This window comes from Clinocottus analis, unplaced genomic scaffold, assembly GCF_023055335.1.
Source record: "Clinocottus analis isolate CAN_PGR_092001 unplaced genomic scaffold, fCliAna1.0.p SCAF_7, whole genome shotgun sequence".
Lineage (NCBI taxonomy): Eukaryota > Metazoa > Chordata > Actinopteri > Perciformes > Cottidae > Clinocottus > Clinocottus analis.
The window spans coordinates 19,393,777-19,418,647 of record NW_027176229.1 but is presented as its reverse complement, the minus strand read 5'-3'; the positions used below and the strand labels follow the sequence as shown (position 1 = coordinate 19,418,647).

At 44.8% G+C, this 24,871-nt stretch overlaps 2 protein-coding genes across 2 annotated transcripts; one reads left to right on the top strand and one right to left on the bottom strand.

Annotated features, from left to right (window-relative positions):
- Positions 1-563: 563 nt before the first annotated feature.
- Positions 564-14,026, bottom strand: ndufaf2 (NADH:ubiquinone oxidoreductase complex assembly factor 2). The gene is made up of 4 exons (XM_068566472.1): positions 13,831-14,026; positions 4,446-4,535; positions 3,406-3,446; positions 564-1,583 (listed from the first exon to the last, which is right to left on the bottom strand). Exons 1-4 carry the CDS (start codon positions 13,943-13,945, stop codon positions 1,347-1,349), a joined length of 483 nt encoding a protein of 160 aa, XP_068422573.1. The 5' UTR covers positions 13,946-14,026; the 3' UTR covers positions 564-1,346.
- ercc8 (excision repair cross-complementation group 8) lies at positions 11,052-24,871 on the top strand. The gene is made up of 13 exons (XM_068566467.1): positions 11,052-11,064; positions 14,413-14,499; positions 14,888-14,983; positions 15,813-15,914; positions 16,405-16,528; positions 17,398-17,479; positions 18,571-18,639; positions 18,740-18,806; positions 19,414-19,517; positions 20,302-20,426; positions 22,269-22,466; positions 23,661-23,756; positions 24,109-24,871. Exons 2-13 carry the CDS (start codon positions 14,423-14,425, stop codon positions 24,175-24,177), a joined length of 1,209 nt encoding a protein of 402 aa, XP_068422568.1. The 5' UTR covers positions 11,052-11,064; positions 14,413-14,422; the 3' UTR covers positions 24,178-24,871.

Below are 24,871 nucleotides of genomic sequence, written 5' to 3'. Positions count from 1 at the left end.
GACTAGTGCTTTGAATTCCGTGGAATTAAAAGTATTCATCCCGCTCATGTTTATTTATATTGAACCAAAGTGCATTTAAATGTCCTTTTATCTACTGGTGGTCAGAAAATAAATATCAAATTATCAATTTGGAGCAGCTTGTTCTCTTTAGAAGCAGCATAAGTTACAAAGTGAGAAGTCAATTTAGGTTAAATACTCACTCCTGGTTATTCGTTTATGTAACAGCTATAAAACACCCAACTTGCTTCCAAAGTCCTTTAAAGGAGGGAATGAGGATTGTAATTTGTAATTCTGATAATTAGTTTGTATACTATTTTGATATACTGTCAATTTAGATGTATTGGCAAATATGTGTTCAATTTGGTGATTTGGATACTTTGAGAGGTACTGTAATTCTTGTGAAGAAACAGTGTTATGCAGACAGATGGACCTGCACACATTTCTTAATATTTCTCTTGAAATTATATTTCTCCCTGGGTTCAGTCAGAGGATTCAAACAATCACATTGAGTTGGGAGACTATTGTTTTCATCTCCAGGACTAGTTTATGCTGCTTTTATTTATTTTCTTTAGCTGGACTCTCTTCAGCAACTCTTGCCAACATGCGCTCTGATTTCAAGTGAAAGCACTTCTTTACTGGGGATCAATATGCTGCAACAACGCCACCTCCATGACAAACGGAAACATTAACACAGTATTTAATGCAAACACGGTTTCATGGCCTGAGCTGATTTTAGAGTTAACAGTGATCTTATCAACGTTGTTCCCACAGGATTAAACATGTGCTTTTCCACGTGCTCCCTCAACAAGTAATGCTTTTCATCCCCACAATGTCAAATGTTGCTCACAAGGATATTTAAGGCCACTGCACAATTTGTTCGGTCATAGCTGAATACTGGGGATCTGTTCCACTTTCAGTTTACTGATAAGGAGTAAATGGGAGTTTAATTAGAATAGTCACAATTTATTGGATGAATTGACAATATCCTTTAAAACACAATGCAGCAGTTGGTGAACTCCATGACTACGGGAAGTACGACCATTTCAGTTGCGGTCATTCGCAGTCAGATTTAAGCTGTGCGATGCTTCATGTCTTTTGTATATACACAGCGCGACTAGAACAATAGAAACACGTTTTATGTAGTACAGACTAATAAAACAGCCTTGAAATAAATCCTTGCTCCGTGAAAAAAGAGGAGTTGATAAAACTGGTCATTTCAGAAGTTATAGTTTCTTGACCAAAAAGGTGGATTTCAGTTTCACACGGGAAGTATTTATTATTGCAGGGTTTTTCTATTGAATTGTATAAACTATCACAGCGGCCTCAATGTTCGTAGATGTCTCAGTCTATTTCTTGGGCATCCAGGAGCCGGGCTGGAACGTGTTTGCAGTGCTGGTGGGGTCTTCGCTGATCTCCTGCTTGCCGAAGCTGGCGGTGGATGCGTGGCCCTGCGCCACGGTCTTTGGAAGAGTCGCCACCAGACCGTCCTCATACTCCTTCGCTTGTAGGGCCAGATCCTTCTCTTCCACCTCCTTGGCCTTCAGTTTAATGTTCCTTCTGTAAGACTCGTTCTTCAGCAGCTCCTATGAAAAATACATTTAAAAAAAACATGTGGACGTACTGCACATGCATATTCAAGGCTTCTGCAGCGGTAACCAAATTCAATTTAATATATCACAGAACGCCATTTAATAACTTTTTCCATGGCCACGCCTGTCAAAAAGTGATGGAAAACCAGTAGGGATGGTGTGGCCTAGAATTATTTATTAAGTATGTGACGTTATTGACATTCATGGCATATTTTTGTCGGCACTTTCCAGTGATTTAATAAGAATTCCTCGTGATGGAATCAGTTTACATGATCTGGACCCGGATAAGCGGCAGAGGATTGATTAACCGATTAAAATGCATTGATTTAAGTTTTTGCTGAAATCAACACTTGCACATTATGAAATCGATGAGCGGTCCCACCCACTGCCGTGTTTGCTCCAGATATGATGCCACTGACTGAAACTCTCCCTGCTCATTCATCCACTGTCACGGCTGACCTACCTGTAGTTCATACACGTATAAAGTCTCCCGACACCATATGCAAAAAAGCTATAGTTACTGTCAACAATAGGCAAGAAAAAATATTCAAGACCACTGTAAACAAAGCCTTGATTTTTTTTTTTTTGAAGGATCTGAATTCTTGCAGATAGCCAGATATGACATGTTGTAGTCTGTGATTTGAGAGAACGTAGTGTGACTACATGATCACTTATTGGAACCTCCAAACTGTCTTTTCCCTCTTTAATCGACTACCTAAGAGTCAGCTTCCAGGAACAAATGTGTGTCCGTCAAGTAAGAGGTGTTTACTCAGACAAAGCCCCGGCGTGTTCAGTTAAACACCGGTTGTGCTTGGATTGGATCGGTAAACCGAGGCGACAGGAGGCCTTCGCAATAAAAACAGCAATTCCAGCTCATGGAAACATTTCGAAGCCGAACATGCTGTAGTTCACCAGCGGAATAGTTACCCACTTGAGCCGCAGCTAGTGTCCAGTGATGTGAGCCTCTCCCTAGCATGAAAAGCCAAAAAGGAAGGGAGGACTGGGCATAATGCTGTTGTGTTCTGGCAGAACTGAAGGACTGGAAAAGAGAGGGGAGAGCCGTGGCCAAAAAGCCCCGCTTTGGGGAGGGAGACAAACATACTGAGCTGCTTTTCCAGCCTGTTAATGACAGGATTTAATCCAATCAATTTATGTCGGCTTGGACCGGGAAGAGAGGGAGCGTGACAAGGGGTAGGGTAATGTGCTGGGAGTGAAGCCTTGGCCACATCAACACTGTCCAGCTGTCGGTGGCAGCTATTGGGCAGACGCAAGGCAGAAAATTGGAAGAGAATGTTCTGGCAATAGAGGCAGGGGATGGCATTGGCCACTGGCAGAGAGAGAGGACAGACAGATAGAAGGAGTGCCTGGGTATCGGCCTTCCAAGGGATTTCCTATAGACCCACATTTCGCCGGCCAAATCATTTCCAGCATTCTCGCATTTAAAGAGCAATAAACCCAGTGAGAGGTACACAAGGGAAAAAAAACTGCACTCCTTCACCATTCCTATCTTGAAGACTGCCAGAAATAAAACACAAAAAAGCCCAGATGCAGGCTTTTTGCTGGAAAAAAAAAGAAAGTAAACTAGGACATGGTGTCAGTGAGCTCCTTGTTCAGAGGCTGTCTTTGCTCTCCGCCTCGCCATCAATGCACTTCAGCTGCTGTTTATTTTAACACCTGTCCCCTAAAGTTCCTGGATTCAGTTGGAAACGGTAAGATAAAACAAATCAAAGCCTTTCCGAGCTTCTTTCCCTTCCCTTGTAACCAGCCCCCCAGAGTCCAACCATCAGCACAGCGGGGCGGCTGAGGGGAGACGTACCTCGGCGGTGGGGGCCTCCTTCCGTCTGCCTCGGATCCAAGCTGGAGAGGAGGAGGAGGAGGAGGAGGAGGAGGAGGAGGAGGAAAAGAAGAAGAGTGAGAACACCCACACAAACATACGCTGCACAAACAAAACCTGCAGTCATATTTGAAGGCTGCAGCTCCAGCACCACTGGAGTTTCAGGGCACTACAGTAGCACGGTGCCAAACAAAGCTAGTTGGGGTGGGGGAAAATGCATCCAGGGTTTTCACTTGGTTTTTGTTTCATTTCACTTAGCGAACCACAGGGAAACATGCAGACTGGTAAAAGTTATACAGATGGTTAACTCGACACGCCGGCGCTGCTTTTAGTCGAGGCAGAGCGAGGGCCACTGAGCGCCGCGTCTCAGAAGAGACAGTGTGAATCGACTCTGATCTTTGGATTTGAAAGTACACACTCTGTCATTCTCCATCAGTAGCTCTGTCCTTCTTTCTCCTCCTGAGTAAAACTGTGTCTGTCTGTCTTCTTTTTTTTCTCTCCTTTTTAAGGAGCTCTATTTTGGCTGAGCTGGCTACACAGCAGAGCAGGTTAAAGGGAGCCAGAGAGAGAACGAGAGAGATTTTCTAACTCTTCCTCCAGCTAGCGCAGGGATCCTGGGCCTCTTTTATCCCTTTCTTATTTGCATCCTGATGAAAATGCATGAGGGATGGGGCGAAGCAGGATGAGGGGTTTAAGGTGGATAAAGCCAGTCTGAGACAGAGGGAACAGTTTGTATCCAGTTGTAAGAAATTTGAAACACTATTTTATGATACGGTTGTATAACAGCAGCAGAAGGCGTCTTTGATAAACTCATGAATACGCTTTTCCCAACCCCCATCTCACAGTATGAAACGCACCAGCAAAAAAAAAATAAAAAAAATCAATGGATTAGCCCAGGCCCCAAAAGATGCAGCCATGAATTAGTTATTCCATGAATTTGTGCCGGGCCGCTCTCTTGTTAACACGCATCCGTGTTAGTGATGGGTAAAGCATGTGACAGTGACGCTGTGGTCCAGACTTACCGTCCCACTCCGTCGGTATGCTGCTCTCTGTATACTCATATTCTGTAGGATTGGCTGCCTCGACCATCCGCTTGGCACGAACGAGCCTACCTGGAAAACCACACACACACACACACACACACACACACACACACACACACACAGACACACACACACACACACACACACACAAAGAAAAACTGAAAACAGTAGTGAAAAAGACAGTGAGAGCGAGCAAGCGATGCTCAACAGCGATGCATATGGAACGCAAAAAAAGGGATACAAACAAACACAAAGAGGCGCGGGCACAATGCGCTCGGTCTCCTGCTCGCAACAGACACGCGAGATGCAGACAGACGCACAGACACGCAAATACACAGAGGGATGACAGCACTGTGACAGGCCATGGATGATTACCTCGCGGCCCTCGGGCCCTTCTCCTCAGATCTCGCTGAGTGGCTCCAAATCTGGGCTAAGCCTTTATGCAAATCAGCCTCCCTTTAACCCAGCCAACCACAGCCCCCCTCACTCACGGGCTCTTCCAATCGCGGCGCTCCGGCTAACAATGCCCTCCAAAATCAACATCAAGCCGAGCCGGAGACAAAAGAGGTCAGATATCACAGAGAACAGGAGAGGCACGAGCCGCATGGAATATTAAGTGCTCCTCTCCCTATCTGTATACAGCACGACGCTCGCTAGCAGCAAGGCCACCGCCAATTATTTTGGTCGAATCTGCTGATTAGACAAGTTTGGCTGGCGCACAATGACATGGAGACGGAGGTAGATGGGACGGAGCAGGGTGGGCGTGGAGGGGGGGGACAATGGAGAGAGATAAAGACAGAACGAGGGGGAGCGAGAGAATTTTTTTAAAAAAAGAGCCAGTTGCGTTGTGTCTTTGTGCGGCGCTTTAGACAGTGTTCTCTTATAACAAGTGTTTCCATAGTTTCTCCTTGCAGGTAGCCGGATGTCCGTGCATCACTCCCATCCCTCTAAGAAATGATGAGGCGAGGAAGGAGTAGGTAGAAGGAGGGAGGGATGGAGGCAGGGAGAGAGAGCGAGAGAGTGATGATGCATGGCAAACATGGCTGGGAGAAGAGAAATGGATGGGCAAGGAAAACAACACGCTCCAAAACACAGACAATCTGTCAGGATTCCATCACCGTTCCTCCGCAGCTGACTGGACACGGACAAATGGAGGCAACCACCTCCATGCACACGGCAGACTGATGGCCTTAATGTTTACTTCAGCCATAACGGATCGCTACGGCACAGGGATGGATGAATGATGGCACTCAAAAGTGGCTAAGTGTGGGTGCGGGAGGCCGCGCTCGCTCGCAAAAGTTGGTCTGTTTTCTTCCCCCTCCGCTCCCCTGCATGTGCTGCGCTGTAATTACGCCGCATGAGCGCGATTCCTTTCCATACTTTATCCAGCCTATATAGTAATCAGGTCAGCTAATTAGGCTATTGCTTTGGTTTCTGCGTTGGCTCCCACTAGATTGTCACTATAGGGCTTCGCAGGCTCAAAGCTCTGCAGCTTTATCGTTTTTCTGATATCCAGGTCCTATGAAAAAAAGAAGAAAAAAAAAAAAACACTGCAGCCTCTCACCTCATTGGCAAAGCTGGCCCAGCGACGTGTAAAAACACATCCTATGATCCACACATTTGTTTACATGTATGCCTTAAAAGCTCTTCTGAGAAACGGTTTTCCTTGAAAAACACCCCATGATAGCGGAACAAAAATAAACTGCCAGCAAAGGAAAGGAAGTGTTCTCCAGGCAATACTCAAATACATTTAACAGGTATGCTAATTATATATAAAAAAGAAAAAGATCCTATCCGTATTTGCATTGGCGTGGGTGGCAACAGACGGAAATGGTACAATTATGATACAGTCCCCACAAGCAATGTGCTTAACTACAGCTAATGCTTAACTAATAAGCATAAAGAGAGGCACCCACTTTTTCCTCCGTCGCTATCTCCCCAACATGGCTCTCCTCTTGTCTTGTTGCTTTTGCAGCATGACTAAACCACTTCCACCACGGCTTTTATGCTCGGATTTAAATAACAAATACAGTATGTACATATATTTATGAAACACTGCTGATCCTCCCACCACGTACACATTGGGAAGAGGCTTGTCGGTCTGAGGGCTGTGGGGGGGTGGGGGGGGGGATACACACAAACTCCATAGGCCAAAGCTATGAACTGTACTGTTCTACAAAACACTGCAGAAGTTCAAAAGGGACAAACCACTTCTTCCCAATTGCATTGTCTCACATGAGCTGGATAGAATAATTAGTAAACAAATGGGAAAGACGTAAGATATAAGCAGCCTTACTTGTGGACATTGGGGTTGTATTGGAGGATGCACTCACTGCGACTCGGCCTACTCCTCCTCAAGTAACGTAGCAGAACAGAATTGGCTTGGCACGCTGTTTGCATAGTGAGTTCTGAGCTCAGGGGCGCTGCCTGCAACAGCAACAATTACTGTCATTACACATTACACTTTCTTTTTCACTTGGCCCAAAGGTATGTCCTAAAATTACTTAATTTGTATGATTAACTGTCAAAAAACATCATACAATTAAAAATGTCAATAAAGCTGAACATTTGCTTCTGTCTATCTAAAATTTTTTTGAAATGCCACAAAAACATCATTAACAATATTTAACCAGTAAAGTATTTTTACTTGAAAAACATCGGTCGAGATCTACTGATTATTAAAAATATGAGTAACTGAATTATATAATCCTTAGTGTTAGCTTCATACTGTCTGTACTTTCAGATCCGTCAGACAGTCAGCAAATTGGGTGTAAGATATCTTTCTGCTTCACAGTTCAGGCCTCAGAGAGAGAGAAAGAGAGAGAGAGAGAGAGACAGAGAAAGAGAGAGCGAGAGAGAGAGAGAGAGAGAGACAGAGAGAGAGACAGAGAGAGATGTAAAGGTGTTAGGAGCTCTCGATCTCAGCGGGCCCCCTTGTGACAGGTCTGCCTTCTCATCACTCACTAGGGGAAACCTACTTTGCCCCACTAACACACACATACACACACACACACACATACACATACACATACACTCACACACACACACACACACACACACACACGAGAGCAGGCAGATTAACCTGAGGGACGGGAGCGAGGACGCTGCCTCTTACCGTGAAGGACAAACGCAGCACTGCGTTGGAGAGGGGGAGGGGCCAGCGGCAGGAGGAATAAAAAAAAAGAAAATCCCACTACATAAATATTCATGAGCCATCTCACCTGTCTGAGCGCGACTCATCTGTGAGCCCGGCTGCGGAACCAGGGGGGGGAGGAGGGGCGAGGGAAACGGGGGTGGGAGGAGGCGGGGAGGCGGGATGGGTGAGGGGGTTGCCTTGGCAGCCGGGTCGGGAGCCAATCAAACAGCAGGTACGCCGATCCTTCCTGTTCGTTACAATAAGACGTGATGCTTGCCGAGGGTTGCTCTTTGAACCCTGAACACACCCCGCTAAACTCCATCACCTGCTTCAACACACACACACACACACACACACACACACACACACACACACACACACACAACCCCCCAACTTCACACATCGGCTCCCAGGTGAGTACCGCTGGGGGCGACCTGAGAGGTTTTTCACCTCCACAATGTCATTCTGGAGCACCATGTGCTGTCTCTCTCTCTCTCTCTCCTCTCTCTCTGCCTTCCTCCTGCACTCCTGCCTTTGATTACGGAAGCAGATGTCAGGGGAGCACGCTTCGACTGGCAACATCCGGGTACAGAGAGCCCTAAAAACTCATCGACAAGAACAAAACCGACCGAGCGCTCTTGCGTCCGAATCCAACTGGTGGACTCACGTCTCATGCTCCTCCCCGTCCGACAGCAACGTCTATCCCGCAACAACAACAACAACAAAAAATAAAATGGCACGTTTGCTCGTCTCTGAACAAATTGCGAGGCAGAGGAAAGCTCTCGCGTGCAACTCCGGCTCGCCCTCTCTATAGAGGACAGAGCAGCTTCAGTCTTCGGGACTGTGTGTGGTGGACTAGCGGCGAGTTTTAGGCCCGACGGCGTGCCCGTCAGCCTGCTTGGAGGCTCGTTTATTCCTCTCCAGCTGAGCGATCTGCTAGAGAGGGACGGGGGACCAATACCTGCATGGTAATGGACAGCTTCATGAAGATGGAGTGATCCGATAAGCATCAGTGATACAAGGGCAACTAGGTACCAATACCGACTCTCTCTCAGTCTCTCTCTCTGGAAAAAAAATGGAGGGTATGTGTGAGGCCTGTAACCATGGTTACCTATTAGCCCTGAACCTAGTGACGCGGGATGAGGTTTAGAGGGGAAAGGCACGCCGTTGTTTTGCATCGGTTCTGGTGAAAGGAGGAGCTTACAGGCGTAAAGTAGGCCTGCTGCTGCTGCTGCTGCTGTTGTTTGGCTTTTTATTCAGCCCTCATTCTGTTTGTCCCTGTTGCTGTCGATCCCGCTGAGGTTTGAGCGACTCGCGGCAAAACAGAGGAGAATAATTCATATAAAAAAGCAATAACACGCTGAAAAGAATACTCTTGATTTCCCCCGTGTGTCACTTTTAACTAAACGCAGGCGCACTTGAGGGTGGAAGGGACACTTTGCCCCCTTCCACTTAAGACCACCCATCCTCTTGAAGTCTCATCCCTGAACCCGGCGGGTTATAGAAAAGGACCACGGTGAGCCAGGAAGTCAGCATCCTTTGTGAAGCTGTGGAGCGTTGTTTGTATGTGTGTGTGTGTGTGTGTGTGTGTGTGTGTGTGTGTGTGTGTGTGTGTGTGTGTGTGTGTGTGTCCCTTCATCCCTGGCTCCTCTGAGGCTCATACGTGTGATGTCCATACACTGAGCTGTCCACCCCTTTCTATTCATCTCCATCACTCTCATCCAACCCCCTTCTATTTCCTTCCATTGCACCACAGTCTTCCTCCATTAACCTACCTCCACCTTCCCTCTCCCCCTCTATCTGTCTGCCTGTACCACCCACTCATTTCACCCTCTTTCTGCCAGAAACCCGCCTTTCTCTTTCACTCTCTCCGTTCTTCCCCCCCGCTCTATAATTTCACCCCGTATGTCAGCATCCCCCTTGTTCTTTGTCACTCACTTTTTATATACCCCACCCTCTGTGAATCTCCCTCGGCCTTATCTCTCCTCCCTTACTCCTCGACTTATTTCTCTCTGCCTGTCTGCTTTATTAAAATATTCTGAATTGAATAAGCAGCGGCAGGCTCCAGGAGCTGTCTGCTTTGGGTCGGTCTGTCCGTCAGTCTTTCTTGCTGAGTTTCTGACGGACAAGGAGCCCCAAGGTGTCAAAGCATCTCGTCGGCCATCTGACCAGAGCGAGAGAGAGCGAGAGAGAGAGAGAGCGTGAGAGCGAGAGAGAGCACAATCGGATTGATTTGTTGTCTTCCTTCTGTTGGCGTCATCAACCACATCGGATTGATCGCATTCAAATAAAAGTGAGACAGATGACAAATAGATGGAGGTCTACTGTAGATATGCAGGGTTTCAATAGACCCGCAACTCTATTGGAGCTGGGCCCATTTGTGATCCTCTACCATAAGACATAAATGTGCCTGTTTCTCATTTTCAGCATCCATCTTTTCAAATGCCTTTTTAATGAAGTAGTTAAGCCACTCCATAATGCTCCACCACATACACATACAAACACACACTTGGCAAACGGTATAAAGCAAGAGGAGCTAAACCCACTTGGTTTCCTTATAATGATTAAACAACCTTCATTTAAACCCCATGCATTGCGAAGCTGCTGATCAATTAACGTGATTTACTGCGGCGGCTCTGGACATCGGCGTTCCATCGCCAACACCGACTGGGTGTCCTCCGGTAGGATAGACCTTCCTTCATCGCACCCTGGGGATGACTTGTGGCAGGATGAACAGCCATTTGGACCCTCGTCTCTCTCTCCGCTGTGACTCTTTCCATGGAAATATGCAGCTTGAATCAACGCTCTGATGACACACAGCCATCTGTTGTTGTGTTAAGTGTGTTTGGGCATGAAGTGGAGAGAAAACACACAATCGCAAATCTTTTTTTTTTTTCTTCCTCCTTTTAAAAAAAACAACAAAAATACAAAGCAAATACAAATGCACACACACATGCACAGACACACACACACAGAGACACACACACAGACACACACACACACCTAGTAGTTGTTATGCCACACAAGCACATCATGTACACAACCTCAGATGCACACACTAATACAACAACACACACACACACACCCCCTCCTTACTCAATCCCCAGAGTCACCCATCCTGAAATAGCAGAACTGAGGCCTTTTCAGTTTTTCACTTCATAGAACAGAGCTGGGGAATCAAATAAATAATAGACAAAGAGAGAGAGGCATAGCGATAGGACGACAAGTCAATGCATCTTTTCTCTGCAACAGCGTGGCGCACCTCTGAAGAACCTCTGAATCCCTTCCATTCTCCACACAGAGGAGAGGACCAATAGATTAAAACTGCATGGCACACACCGCTAAAATGAATAGCACTAAAAATACATCCTTTTCACCAGGACATGAAAGGAAACTGCCTTTCCCCTGTCCAGTATTGAGCAGCCATTGATTCCAAGACAAAGGCTTCACCTCCTCAAAGAGGTAAGAAAAATAGCAATCATACAGGCAATTATTTTCAAATGTGCCTGCAGCGGCCGATAATGTCAGTGCGCCTCTCTTCCTAAATAAAAGGGAGGGAAGGCAGGCGTCAAAGCTGCGGGCCCACTGCTGAAGACGAATGAGCCCATCCGCAGAATGCTCCGCTTTCATCTGGGCAGCATGACATGGCGCCCCATGCAGCGTGAGGCAGAGCCGGGGCCTGGGGGACAGACGCGCACAGATAGAGGGAAGAATATAGATTCTCTATTCAGCTCTATGGAGCCAACACACCAAGGCAAAAAGACCTTCTAAAGACCAGTGGCCAGATTGCCAGTGGCTTTCTCTTGTTGTCCTGCCATAGACAACAATCGCTGGAGCTCCGCAGCCTACAGCGTGGTTCTCTCTGTGGGGCAGAAGCGCACAGTGGGCCTCTTTAGCTGGACCTTTTCTCAAAGACACAGACAGACATTCTGCCTCTCTAGGCGTGTACTTCAGACTCGGGCCTTTTCATTTTGATGTGCAGCAGCATCTGAGGAGAGGGGGGGATAGAAAGCACTCTGCTGGGCCCAGCCCTCCACACTGCTGAACTATTCTAATGTTGTGAATAGAAATCTTCACTGGACTGGCTTCAAAAGGAGGAAAGAAAAAAAGAGAGAGAATCGAGAGGCAGTAGTGACGGGGAGGGGAAGGAAGGACTAACTGGGGTGGAGGGGTGGGGGGACAAAGAGGTCAACCTCGGGAGAAATGTTGATAGAACAGATCAGATGGGACGGAGTCGCAGAGAGCAACGAGTTGCGGCTGGCTTTTCTTTTTTCTTAATGCCCTCTTATACATAGCCCACCACACACGGAATTGCTTACGCCCCAGTTTTCTAAAGTAAACAGACTGAGAGAGGTAGAAAATGGGAGCAGCAAGGCATGGATAAAGGTGGAGAGGGATTGACTGAACACTAGGGATGGACAAATGAGTGCAAGAAGTAGGCAGAGTTGAGAGGGAGAGAGACTCCTCACCTACTTCAACCACTACTCATGTGCTGCAGTGGAAAGCCCTGCGGTCCATGCCTTAAGGCCCTGAGCCCACGCATGGCCTATCAGTTTAAGATCAAAAAGAGCCCGCTTAAGCAAGACATATGGACTGAATAATGCATCTGCTTTATTTCCACAAGGCTGGATGGGGCGAGTGGCAGGAAAGGGAGGGAAAAAAGAAAAGAGGACAATGTGTGTGCCATATATTTGTTTATTATGAACGTATATATGAGTGTCGATGCGTTGGTGCCTGTCTGGTGTTTACGAGTGCGTTTGCTTGGAAACCATTTTTTTCTCTTCTCCTACAGGCCAACTAACCTCGCCACAGTGTCAGTCATCGTGATTGGGCGGTGAATACGGTAGCCTGTAGCGTGCTATAAAAATGGGCTTCTGTGATGTCTCATTTGAATAGTCTGACAGCCAAGGGTGGAGGAGCAGCCTTGTAATGAATTATAAATACGAGGTGGGCGCAAGTTTCCCCCGCCAAACTGCTGAGAAAAGGTGAAGCACAATGTCAAGTTCTATGAAACCGGGCTTGCAACCTGCCAGAGGTCGTTCAGAGGTCGGGAGAGGGGGGGGGGGGAAATTGTTGTCACCCACCCTAGAAAAGTACCACTAAATGTCTGCAGTGTTTAGGCTCTGGCATCTATTCAGACTGTGCTATTAAAAAAAATAATGTTTTATCGAAGTTGTATAATGTGGCACCAAGAGAGGGAGACAAACACAGGCATGTAGAGGTTGGATACAATTTTTTTCCAGATTACTGTGGCATGGTGTTATTGCCATAATGGACAAATTTAGAGTCTGGAATAGCATCATACCCAAACATAGTGAGCTCTGCACAGGCATAATGATTGTGGTAACTATCAAGAGTGACCAGTGAGTGTCTTGTCTGGTGCGAGAAAAAGGTTGCACTCCCTGAAATGATTCCTATTGTCTGGCTACCCCATACTGATAATCTGCTAATGAGTTAAACAGGGAAGAGCTGCATTTAGTGCATCACGTTGTAGTGCATCACTTCTTCTCGTAAACACTTTGATCTGTGAAATGTGAGCCATTGGCCTTCTCTCAGTCAGAGAAGGCGTGAAGGATGCCACCACCACCACGGATTAGCCCGATGACACAGTTCTAGTGCTTGGCTTGAGCATGATGTTCTGTAGCGCTGCCATGTCTCACTGGGGATACATGACCTCTTTCTAAATCCTCATCACAGACAAAGTCATCATTTCGCCTGCAACAGAGGAAGGTCTATTTTCCTCCTTGATGGGCAAGTGACAACGTCAGCTGTCAGCATTGTACCCCTTCCTAACACGAGAGAAATCGTAATCTGCAGTGAGACTTAAAACAACATTTTATTAAAACGCTTCAAAAGGACACGTTCTCATTGAGGCGGGGGCTCCATCTAGTGGCGAGCTGGTTGTACAACAAGGGTGAAAGGGCAAAGGTAATGTCATACCAACACGCAAACACATTTTAGCAAGGGAGCGGCGGCACATGCAAAAATATAAAACACATTACTGGGAAATGTATATGTTATAATTAGAGTACAATATCCGCAGCGAGATATAAAACCCACACCTTAAATAAGCTAAGTGTGTCATGGTGAAAAACAACCAGGGTGTTGGACAAACACAAACTGAATGAAGTGTTACCGCTGAGATCTTAATTTTCTGCAGGGGTCAATGTTGTAACTTTAAACGAATCGACGGCTGAGCTAATGTTAGCTCAAATGGGTTTAATTTACCTGTCCATGTCTTCTGTTCTGGGATTTTGTAATATTTATTCCCCGACGTATCAGTCCCGACGTGCTCGCGCATTATTCCAAATGTGCGCCGTAGAGCTCCCGCAATCCTGCTCATCTTCACCGGATAACCCGAGAGGTTATTCGGGGTGTTTTTCGTGTCCCCTGTTAGCCGTCTGCCCTCTCGCCGGGTTGTTTACGCGACGTTTCATGGGGGCCGGAAGGAGGAGGAATAAAGCGTGTTTTGATTGGACGCCCCGAACGTGACCAGCCAATCACCGGGGTCGTCATAGACCAGCTGTGACGTCACAACATGGCGGCCCCTTGCGTTGAGCTGTTGCGAAGCTAGTTGAATAAATGGGAAATAAAGCGGTACATTTTCAACGCAGTGCACCCTCGTTTTATTTAAATAGTGGATTGTAGCTAATATACGGAGCTTCGGGTACAAACATGACTTGTTGGGCGTGCAACATTTTAGTTTGGCCTCAAAACCTCCTCCGGTGTCGTTAACATGCTCGCCTCTGAGCTGGGTTAACGTTAGCGAACGGTGGCAAGTCTTTAACGTCAACATCGGCTTCTCTTTAGGGGGGAAGCAATGCTGGGGTTTCTGACAGCGAGGCAGGCCGGTCTGGATGACCCTCTGCGACTGAGACGTGCAGAGTCGACGAGAAGGTGAGAGAGAGAAGACAATCTCAGCCAAAAACAGAACAATGAATAAAGACTGCTATCTGGGGTTCATATTTCCATCGTCACATAACTTTGAGTCTATGATGTTGCAACGCCAAAAGTATTAATATTTGAGAATGCATACTTGCTAATGTTTATAAAAGTCACCTAAACAATTACCTTTGTTATTAATATCAAAAATTGTCAACATTATATTTTCTATATATTGGCTTACCGATTAGACTAATATGGTCTTCTTATTTTGTCATATTAGAACATAATGTGTTGTCTTTTTTGCAGTCTCTTTTCTTCTAAGATTATCAATAATGCACTGTTTGTAATGTCGGATATGAATGAATGGCTTAGCTCTTTTTTTTCTTCTTTATCTTTAAAGGGTCCTGAGTCTGACGTTGAATCCTGACAGAGAGGTGGACAGAATCCATGGAAATGGCATCAACACCATAGACATTGAAGTAATAGAAGGCAGATAGTAAGTCCACGTGGTCCTAATTAGGTTCAAACAGTTAACCGGTATCACGGTACAGTGCAATGTCGGTATTGATAGTTATCGTACAACGTGAATATGCTTATCTACTGAATTGAATAAACTGTGTGTGTGTGTGTGTGTGTGTGTGTGTGTGTGTGTGTGTGTGTGTGTGAGTGAATAAACTGAGTGAGTTTGTGTGTAAGAGTTAAAGGTGTGTAAGAGTTAAGTTAGGCACACACAGGTGCTGTCTGGCTGCGCTGTCAGACACAGACAGTATATGTTAATGTTATTAATTTACAAGACATTATTTAAAAAGCTTACATCTTAATGGGTTTTTTCATTTAGTAGTTTATTCATATTAATTACACTTGCATGCTAGTTTATTTATAATTCTGTGTAATATTGTCATTATTTTCTTAATCTTTTAAGGGTCATTTGAACTGATAATAATTATTTTTAATAACGACAGCAATAATATTAACAACACTTTTATTAATAATAGTTATATTAACAATAAGCTGTATAACTAATATTTTTTGATATTGAAAACTAATTTGGAAAATCTCATACTTTTACTATAACTGATTAATGAATTGTATCGCAATCTTTCCCTGAAACTGCTCTATTTTGAACAGAAACATTGAAATGCCAGTTGTAGGTTTATCTTGGGTAAAGTCATTGGCAACACAAAGCATGGGGAAGTTGGAAAAGAAAAATTGCAGAGGGTAATCCCCATACCGAAAGTTTTTATGGCGCTCATACTTTGGTAGAAAGGAATGTGGCAGTTAGAGGAAGCGATGCTAACTGTGAAGTCGACCTTCTTGTTGTCCAGCATGTTGTCTGGTGGAGCAGATGGAGTGATCGTCGTCTATGACCTGGAGAACTACACTGGAAAACCACAGTACACCTGCAAGGCAGTTTGCACAGTAGGCAGGTGAGCGTGACACCCATTACTGATTCTGTCCACTGGAGGGAAGCACTGCATTAAGCTCTCACAGTACCATGTTGTTTGAGCTTATCCACAGCCATGTCCTTAAATCAACACACTTATAAGTGAAGGGATGTGAATCTGGATGTTTCTTAGTTTGTTTGTCAGTGTTTTTTTTTAATGGTAATGTGAGCAGAACTAAATCACTCTTTGTACAGTCTGATTCTGATGCAGATCCAATTTGTGCCAATGTGACCTCAGGCTGAACTGTGATATCAGAATGTATTTACTGTTGCTCCGTGAAACATCTGTCATGAAAACATGGGTGTGCAAGGCGACAGGAGAATGCAGCATCATGGTTTGCAATGTGAATCAAGCTTTATTGTCTGCACAGGTCAAATTCAGTTACACTATTTTTTATGTGTTATTGGTTATAGTGAGGGGGAGGAGGGGTCTGTGAAGTTCACATTTTAGCTTTTTTTTTTTGTATTTTTAGGTCGAATCGGTATGTCCACAAGTTCAGCGTCGAGACGGTCCAGTGGTATCCGTATGACACGGGCATGTTTGTATCCAGTTCCTTTGACAAGACCATGAAAGTCTGGGACACTGAGACACTGAAGGTAAGGAATGTTCCCCATTGTCTACGTACCTCCACGACGTGACATTTTATCTCCGTTGAGTTACCAGGTAATTAGACGCACCTGTACAATTGCTTCCCCCGTGTGCGAATTTGAAAGGAAATAATTAGAAACATATACACACGTATATGGATGTCCCCAATGAACTGGTAGCTCAGTGCCTAAATGAGATTAGTTTATTAAGTAACTAGGTGACATTTGTTATCCTTTCATGATCTCTTCCCTGCACTTTTCTTATTTTCTGCTTCATGCTTTCTGCCTTTCTGTGCCACGTAGTCCCATATGGCAGGCCCTGCGCCGTGCTAGAGTTACACTGGCACCACGGTTAACTCAAAAGGTCAGGGAAGGGACAGAAAAGAACCACGACCTTTCATTCATGTTCCTGTTTATTTCTGTGTCCCACACAAACACACACACACACACGCACCTATTAAATTATTTATTGTGGTTTTGTAATTGCACATTAGTGTTCACGTAACAATAGTGTGCTTATGGTCAATGTGTTTGTGTGGTATTTCTAGGAAAACAGTGCCCCCTCTGTGTGTGTGTGTGTGTGTGTGTCCTCCTTGGCCAGTGCTGGCACACACTGACAAATGGGGCACAGAGAGGCTTTTTATATTTGCTGAAGAATTTGTATTGTAACTGCCGCTGCGACTCGGATGAGCTGCCTTCTGAGCTGCGGTGCCCCGTCCCGCTCTTTTATTTTTGACCTAATCCATCTGTGGTGCGTTTATACCACAGTTCAACTTTGAAAGTCTTGGCTTGTATACGTCACTATGAAATTGAGATTCTCCTTGCACCAAACACACAGAAAGCTGACCTTCCCTTCCTCTCACTTTGTCATTCTGCAGCCTGCTGAAGTTTTTGAGTTTGAGGGCAATGTCTACAGCCACCACCTGTCCCCCATCGCCAGGAAGCACAGTCTCATCGCAGGTGAGTGACATCGCAGCCACAGTTTTCGCTGATCTCAAAGCTGAAGAACTTGTGGAATTCATGGGGTACCTGTTGTCTTTTTTGTTGTTGTACTCAAGCCAACAGCCTCACAAATCATCAGTTTGTCTTTTAACGCAAAATGCTGCACGCTGGCCCACAACACACACCGCCCCGACAGCATAACCCAGTTTTTGCCCCCAGGTTATGAAGTGTGGCGTACCCAGAGGGGACATAAGTGTGTCAGGAGCTGCCTGAGCATGGATTTCTATGTGGAAACAGATTTGTGGGGTGAAAAATTGTAAGAATCTAGTTGCCACCTCACCAAGTCGCCAAGCAGGAACAACGGGTTTCTTGTGCCTGCTGTGTATGTGCTCATTAATGAGCATACACACACACACACACACACACACACACACACACACACACACACACACACACACACACACACACACACACACACACACACACACACACACACAGTTTCTTTGACACACCTGTTTCGAAACAGGAGACAAACACAGTGACTGTATTTTTTTTTGCTCAATGTGTCCTTCCCTCTCAGGGGTGTTGCAAGTGCTTGTCAAACTAGTTGCAGGCATCTCTGAAGTCTTTTATTTCATCTGAGAGACATTTGAAAGTGAATACGTTTTTAAAAAAATGAATAAAAAGCACCAGTTGAATGACATCCCACTCAGCTTCTTTGTTCTGGTACATTTTTACCAGCTAACCCGCTTCCCACGTGTAGATAGGTGTGTTAGCTCAAGCTTATCAAAAGTTCATATCAGTTAGTTCTTATTTTAACCACACCTTATCTGTGTGAATCTGTGACTCCCAGTTGTGCCTTTTGTAAAGCACCTCTCTGCCTTATACACACACACGTAAAAGATTATACACACACATTTATCACAATCTGTACACTTTGACAACATTGATGAGTAGGATTATTAAAACTAGGATTTTATGGAATCTTCCGCTTTAAAGGTTGCCTCTTTATTAAATGCCTTTTTTCAGTGTTTAAATAAAAAAAAAAAACACAATAAATAATTTGAATCTCTTCCATCATCTGTCTTTTTTTGTCTCTGTGTTGTCAGTTGGGACCAAAGACCCTAAAATCCAGCTGTGCGACCTAAAGTCTGGGTCACGGATTCAGGTTCTTCATGGTTAGTGAACCACACCACAAAAACACACACATACTTCGTTTTTTTTTGTTTTTTTTTTAGTTGGAACTCGCACAGATAAACAATAACTTTCCCCCTTCAGGTCACAGAGCAGAGGTCCTGTCTGTGCGGTGGTCGCCCAGATACGAGCACATCTTAGCAACTGCCAGGTAGGCTCAGTTGACTGCCAGTCTTTCTGCGCAGGTTAAGACTCACCTAGTTTGCCCTCATAAGCCAGCACATCAATGTGGACTGTCGGGTGTGAAGCAATCCCCACAATGCCGTGTCCCAGCAGTTCTTGTCACCTCAGTGCCTGCCCATCTGGCCACATTGCAGCCCTGAGTCAAGTATAATGCCGCCACATCGCTAGCAGATAGAGCGCAGCAGTGGAACTTGAGTAGCCCTGTCAGTGTAGCATATGGTAGAAACATTCCCCATCTGCTTTATGCTACATTAGATCTGCTAATTAACCTATTGGGATCAGTGTGCTGCTCTCCCTGTGGACAGTAAGTGATTTTGAAAACAACTGCCACCGAGCGACACACAGAAGTGTATGATATTCTATTATGGAGCAGCATGTACCCAACAGAAAACAGACCTTTTAAAAACAAACACCAGTGTGACTCGCGTGTTTGAGCATGTATTGTACCTATACAGCCCTGTGTTGTATTTAGAGCCATGATCACACGTCTCCTGATTTTTGAATTGTTTACAGGACTTCATTAATTAACCAGGAGACTGTGAAACTAAAATAATTCCCTCATTTTCCTTCTTAAGTGCAGACAGCAAAGTGAAAGTTTGGGACGTGCGCCGGGCCTCTGGTTGTCTCTTCACTCTGGATCAGCACAACGGAGACAAATCCAAAGCCGCCTCTGAGGCAGGTACTGTTACCTTTCCCCCGTCTCTTTTTCTTGTGCCTTTCTTTTTCCTCATTCATGGAGTGGGCGGGGCTCTTGGCACACTGTGTCAGGCTTTATTTAGAGAAGGAAAATACCAGGCACTGACAAGGCATCAGGACAGAAGTTATTGTGCAATTGCTGCGAAAACATTTTGGGTTTTGTTTGTCTGCTGATGCGGCGCATCATCCCCGGCATACATTTCCCCACCCTTAACTATCACTGTCCTTATAGCAAACCCAAGATATGTCATTTACCTCATCGTGTGCTGCAGCTATTTACTATGCATATTATCCCAAAATGTCTTGAAGTACGAACTGAAGAACTGTAAGGGCACACATTGATCTAGAGTCACAGCATTCATCTTCCTGGTGACCGATGCTTCTAATGATGCATTTAAAAGCTGGTGGTAGGAGACAATTTAGCTCGTAGTAGCTTAGATTTCTAATAACTTCATGTTATTCCGGTTTTAACGCAACTGAGTGTGTCCCTCTGGACGAGAGGTCAACATTCTTACAGAATCAGTTTTTCCTGCCTGAGGCCTTGTTCGAGGTCAAGGGTCACTGTCGAGAGGAACCAGTTTGCAATGATCTCAGGTTATCTAAGTTCATCTGCGTTGTAAAAGAAGGCGAGGGATTTCAACAACAATTACACAGAAAGCATGACATTAAAATATGAAAGATTATGTGGTATGAATATGCAAACGCTGGGTCTTGATGCCTGTGGAGGAGGAAAGAGATGACAAGTGCATGTCCCGTGTCCCCACCAGTGAACACGGCTCATAATGGCAGAGTGAATGGCCTGTGCTTCACTGCCGATGGCCTCTACCTCCTCACCACGGGAACCGACGACCGGATGCGACTGTGGAATAGTGCTACAGGGGAAAACACACTGGTAAGATCTGTGTGAGAGATTAAGTGCTTTGTCCTTTCAACCTACTTGGATTAACATTTTGGATTATCTAGTTACAGCAGCTACAGATCCATTTCATTTGCCTTTGCCAACCTATATCCTCCAAAGAAATGTGAATAATGAATTTAATTAATACCTCAAATGTCCCGTCTGGGTTTAAAACGTGATTTTCCGACAAAGCCGGTAAAGAAATTACGTTCCACAGGGCTTACACTCGGGTCCTCTTTTAGTGCAGTTCACGCTTTTTTTGCGTTGACATTTTAGAGAAACAAGACTCTCTGATGACGCTAGGATAAAGTGCCTATATATTTTCAAGAGAGCACTTCCGTACTTGTGACTGTCAATAGCCAGAGATTGTGAGAAGCTGCTAATGTGTTGCAGTTCTTTCCACGATTTGGTTTGTGAAAGACGTGATCTGAGGTGTTGCCAGCTATTTTGTGCATTCTGCCTAATCGGTACTGCGCATGTGCAACTCTCAACAGACAAGGAAGCCAGATGACTCACTCATTAGCTCCTTTCCAAACACAATATGTGTAGTTTACATTTTTTGGTCTCATTTGATTTATGTAAGCTCAGCCTGCCATCTCTGGATGCGAGCACAGAATGCTGCAGCGCAAGTTCGTCGCAGGACAAGAAACCACTTCTTTAAAGCTAAACCACACCGCCAGTGATTGATAGACATCAATTACATGGTTTCTTGTCATCCATCACACTTAAAGATTTGAAGTGCTGCAGTAAATATAAAAAGCCAGATAGTTATTTCTGTAGAATACTGTATAACAGTATTCTACAGAAATAACTATCTGGCCTTTAATAATTGTGAGGGTCACTTTTTTCACTTCTCAAGGGCAACAGGAAATTCTTATTACTGGCAATAATTTTTATATATATATATATATATATATATATATATATATATATATATATATATATATATATATATATTAATAGTTTTAATATTATATGGTGGTATTGCTATGTAAACAAGGAAACTGAAATTCCTGTTTAGGTAAAAACCATCTACAATCCTTCACTGTTAACCAAACTTGACAGGTTTGTTTGCACCGCAGCACTTCAGGCTCTTCAGGACAAAGAGGTGTTGGTTATGATGATAGAAAAAAGGTGACAGGGAAATTAGAGTAGAGAGAGGTGGACAAATGGCATTCATGGGTGTTTTTTTGGTCAGACTGAGCCAACAGGAGTCCCGTGTTTAGGAAACCTTGCTTTATAGTCGTGGAATAAATCAAATAATGGACAAGTTGTGTTTTTAACAGAAACATGACCTGATCCTAAGGAAGTCATGTATCCTTCCATGTCCTCTCGTAGTTTCCTTTGCTTTTTCCATTGCCATGGTAGATATTTCTATTCAGGCTGTTGCGCAAGACTATAGTAACTTTAAGGGTTTTACCGTCGAGCAAAGATCAAAGATTACAGATGAGGCACGTTATGGGGCGTAAAAGGAATGCGTTCCACGATCCAAACCTGTTTCACAGGGCATGAATGAAGCAAAGTGATTGGGCACCATCAGGATAAAGTAGTTGGTTCCTTTTCGTCTGTATTTCAGGGTCTCTGCAAGTCCCGGAAAAGTCTTTTAAATTATCATCTGAATCAGAGAGCTTAAATGGCTTTGAAAGCCCTGAAAGGTTTCAGTTTCAGGAGACCCTGAATGATGGGGTTTTATCATGCTGTTTCTCTTGTATCAAATAAAGGTATCCTGCAGAGTTTTTGACCTCTAGTGTCCCTAGGGAGCTTTAGTTTAATAAACAGTTTGTATTCAACACACATTATCTGAACCTTGTGTGCCTTTTAATGTTTATCCCTCAGGTAAATTACGGGAAGGTCTCCAACGAGAGTCGTAAAAGGCTCCAGTTCGCCGTGTCGCGCGGCTGCAGCCCAGAGTTGGTGTTCGTGCCGTGCCAGAGCTCGGTAAACGTGTATGCCGTCCACACGGGAGAGCTGGTCACTACGCTCAGGGGTCACTACAACAACGTGGACTGCTGCGAGTTCCACCCGGACTACCAGGTGAGACGCATTGACAGTCTCACGTCTGTCCTTTTTTTTTTAATGTTATCTCTTCAACTGGTGCGGTGTCGTCGCCGCCGCAGTGAGGGCAATTAGAAATTTGCAATCACCATGGCAGTCTCCAATGAGCTTCTTCCCCCAGACGGATAACATGGTTAAGTCAACGTTCCCTCTGCTATACCGGGCAACAAAAAATGCAAATATCAACCCTTTTGTGTGACTCCAGTCCGTGCGCTCAGCCTGAATGTCGACCCTGTTGTGTTCGTAAGTCAAGTGGTGATGGTTTCGCTGCACAGACGGAATGTCCGTCTCTTCTGTCAGGTGTTAGTTTAGTTTCACCCTCATCTGTGCAAACAAAAGCTCCGCTTGTGCCTCTTGACATTTTGAGGATTGAAGGATTGGATTGTCAGTGGAATAGTGATGTGATAAGTTAATTTCATGAATACATTCACACAGGCAACAGGAGGTTAGGCATTGCAAGGTTTAGTTCCCCAGCATGTCTAAGTGACCACAAAAAGTACAAAAGCTGTCAATATTTGGAAGTTTCTGTTCCTGATTCCACAATGGCGGCCACATATTGACACTAATATCCGACGAAAGCTATTATTTGTTTTTATTTAAGTTGATGGCTCAAGTCGGGAGTCTCCCGATACATCTGTAAATCCCTGGTGTAGTCACTGTTCTTACAAGCTTATCAACATGCTTGTTCAGTTCTATACAAGTGTCCTAAAATATTCACCAACTATGGCAGTACTTCAAGTTTATGTTTCTACTGTAAGTCTTGGGAACATTCAGTTAAGCCAGCGTCCTTATTAGCTGATGTCAACATCCGGTGAACACAGGAATGCTGTTGGGCAGCTTGTCACTCCGGAGAGTCCCAGAAGAGGGGATCTAGTCCTGAAAATAGGTCTCACTTCTATGGTAGCCGTTCTGTCTGATGACACTGATCAGTCGCGTTTCACAGAGAGTGCTGTCCCATGTTTTCACTCCCGTCGCATGGACACAGTTTTAAGCTTGCTAATTAGTTTTACTCTTCGACCTTATCACGCTTGTCATCACCCTGGTGTTCCTCTGGGGCTGATGTCATTGTTTGAAAGTGCTTTTAAGGTGAAGCGGTGCTGCAACAGCAGCTCCTCTTTTGTTTCCCTGTGACAGTGTGTGAACCCTGAGTTGTCCTTGTTCTGCTCTATGTAGGAGCTATACACTGGAGCTAAAGACTGTAATATCCTGGCGTGGATTCCTGTCCTGCGGGCCTCAGACGTGGAGGAAGAGTCAAAAAGTGCAACTCAGGTACAAGTTCCAAAAACACAGAAGCACGGTGTGGGAAAAGATGCGTTTTACGGCCTTGTGTTGTTTATGACGATCTCAATCGAAGTGTTATTTTGTCTTCATGGCAGAAATGAGATCGTAGATAAGCTCTCCCAGCACATGCTCGGGACACCAGTCACCACTACACAGCTCTGGCATGCTGCTTCCACAATTGCAGTGCTTATCAAATTAAAACTAGTTTTACAGTTATCAAATAAACAGTAGGTGTTATAGCAATGAGGTCTTTGTGTTCATATGTAATATTTTTAGTTTTTCGACTACGAGTATCTAAATTCAGACGTGGTTTTGAGATGAATGTCTTGATTCCTTGCAGGCCGCTGCTGCTGACCGGTCCTCAGTGAACCCTGCCTTTCAGGACGCATGGAGCAGCGATGAAGATTAATGCTGGCGTTTTGAGTGTGTGGACATGCACAGCGTCCGACCGTGCAAATGAGTTAATCATACTTCCCTTACGATTAGCTCGCGAACAAGAAATGACAAGTTAATGATGATCCTCGGACCCCTGTGAAGATATTACAGGAGTTTAGGGAAATGTCTCCAGTTTTATCATTGCAGACAAAGACGAAGGCCTTCAAATGAAAATAATTGTGTAAATAAATGTACGACTGTATATATTCACAATGCTATGAATAATGTTTGTTTTTTGCACATTTTCTCGCATTGTTTTTTAAAAAATAGAATGGAAAGCCATCATGGTCCTTGGTGAGAAGAGACTCTCAATAATCCTCATGTGGGCGTAACCATTGTCCTGTTGTCATTCCTGCAGCATTTGCATTTGGTTAGAGGTTCTGCTGTCTCTCCTTGCTGAAACTAGCTGCAAGTGATAATGAAACTGTACTCTCTGACTCATCCACCTCATAGTTTAACATATTGCCTTGGGTACCAGGAGGACACCTTGAACGTAAATGTGGTTTAATACTGATTCCCCCCTCTCCCCGTCCCCCGACAAAAACACAGATATTGTTACCCTTTGTGACATACCTTTAAGTATGAAAACACAACTCGTATCAAAGATACTGTTTCTGTCTGTCATCACATGGGCTCTGCCCCCCCCCCCTCCCCGCGTATTACCTGAA

Bases quoted from the DNA above. Each gene is read 5' to 3' on its own strand.
- ndufaf2 (XM_068566472.1), bottom strand. From the start codon at position 13,945: ATGAGCAGGATTGCGGGAGCTCTACGGCGCACATTTGGAATAATGCGC. The intron at 4,536-13,830 runs GTAAATTAAACC...GTGGTTTTCCAG, and splicing joins AGAACAGAAGACATGGACAG to GTAGGCTCGTTCGTGCCAAG. The intron at 1,584-3,405 runs GTACGTCTCCCC...TATTTTTCATAG, and splicing joins AGGAGGCCCCCACCGCCGAG to GAGCTGCTGAAGAACGAGTC.
- ercc8 (XM_068566467.1), top strand. From the start codon at position 14,423: ATGCTGGGGTTTCTGACAGCGAGGCAGGCCGGTCTGGATGACCCTCTG. The intron at 14,500-14,887 runs GTGAGAGAGAGA...TTATCTTTAAAG, and splicing joins CGTGCAGAGTCGACGAGAAG to GGTCCTGAGTCTGACGTTGA. The intron at 20,427-22,268 runs GTAAGATCTGTG...TTTATCCCTCAG, and splicing joins CTACAGGGGAAAACACACTG to GTAAATTACGGGAAGGTCTC.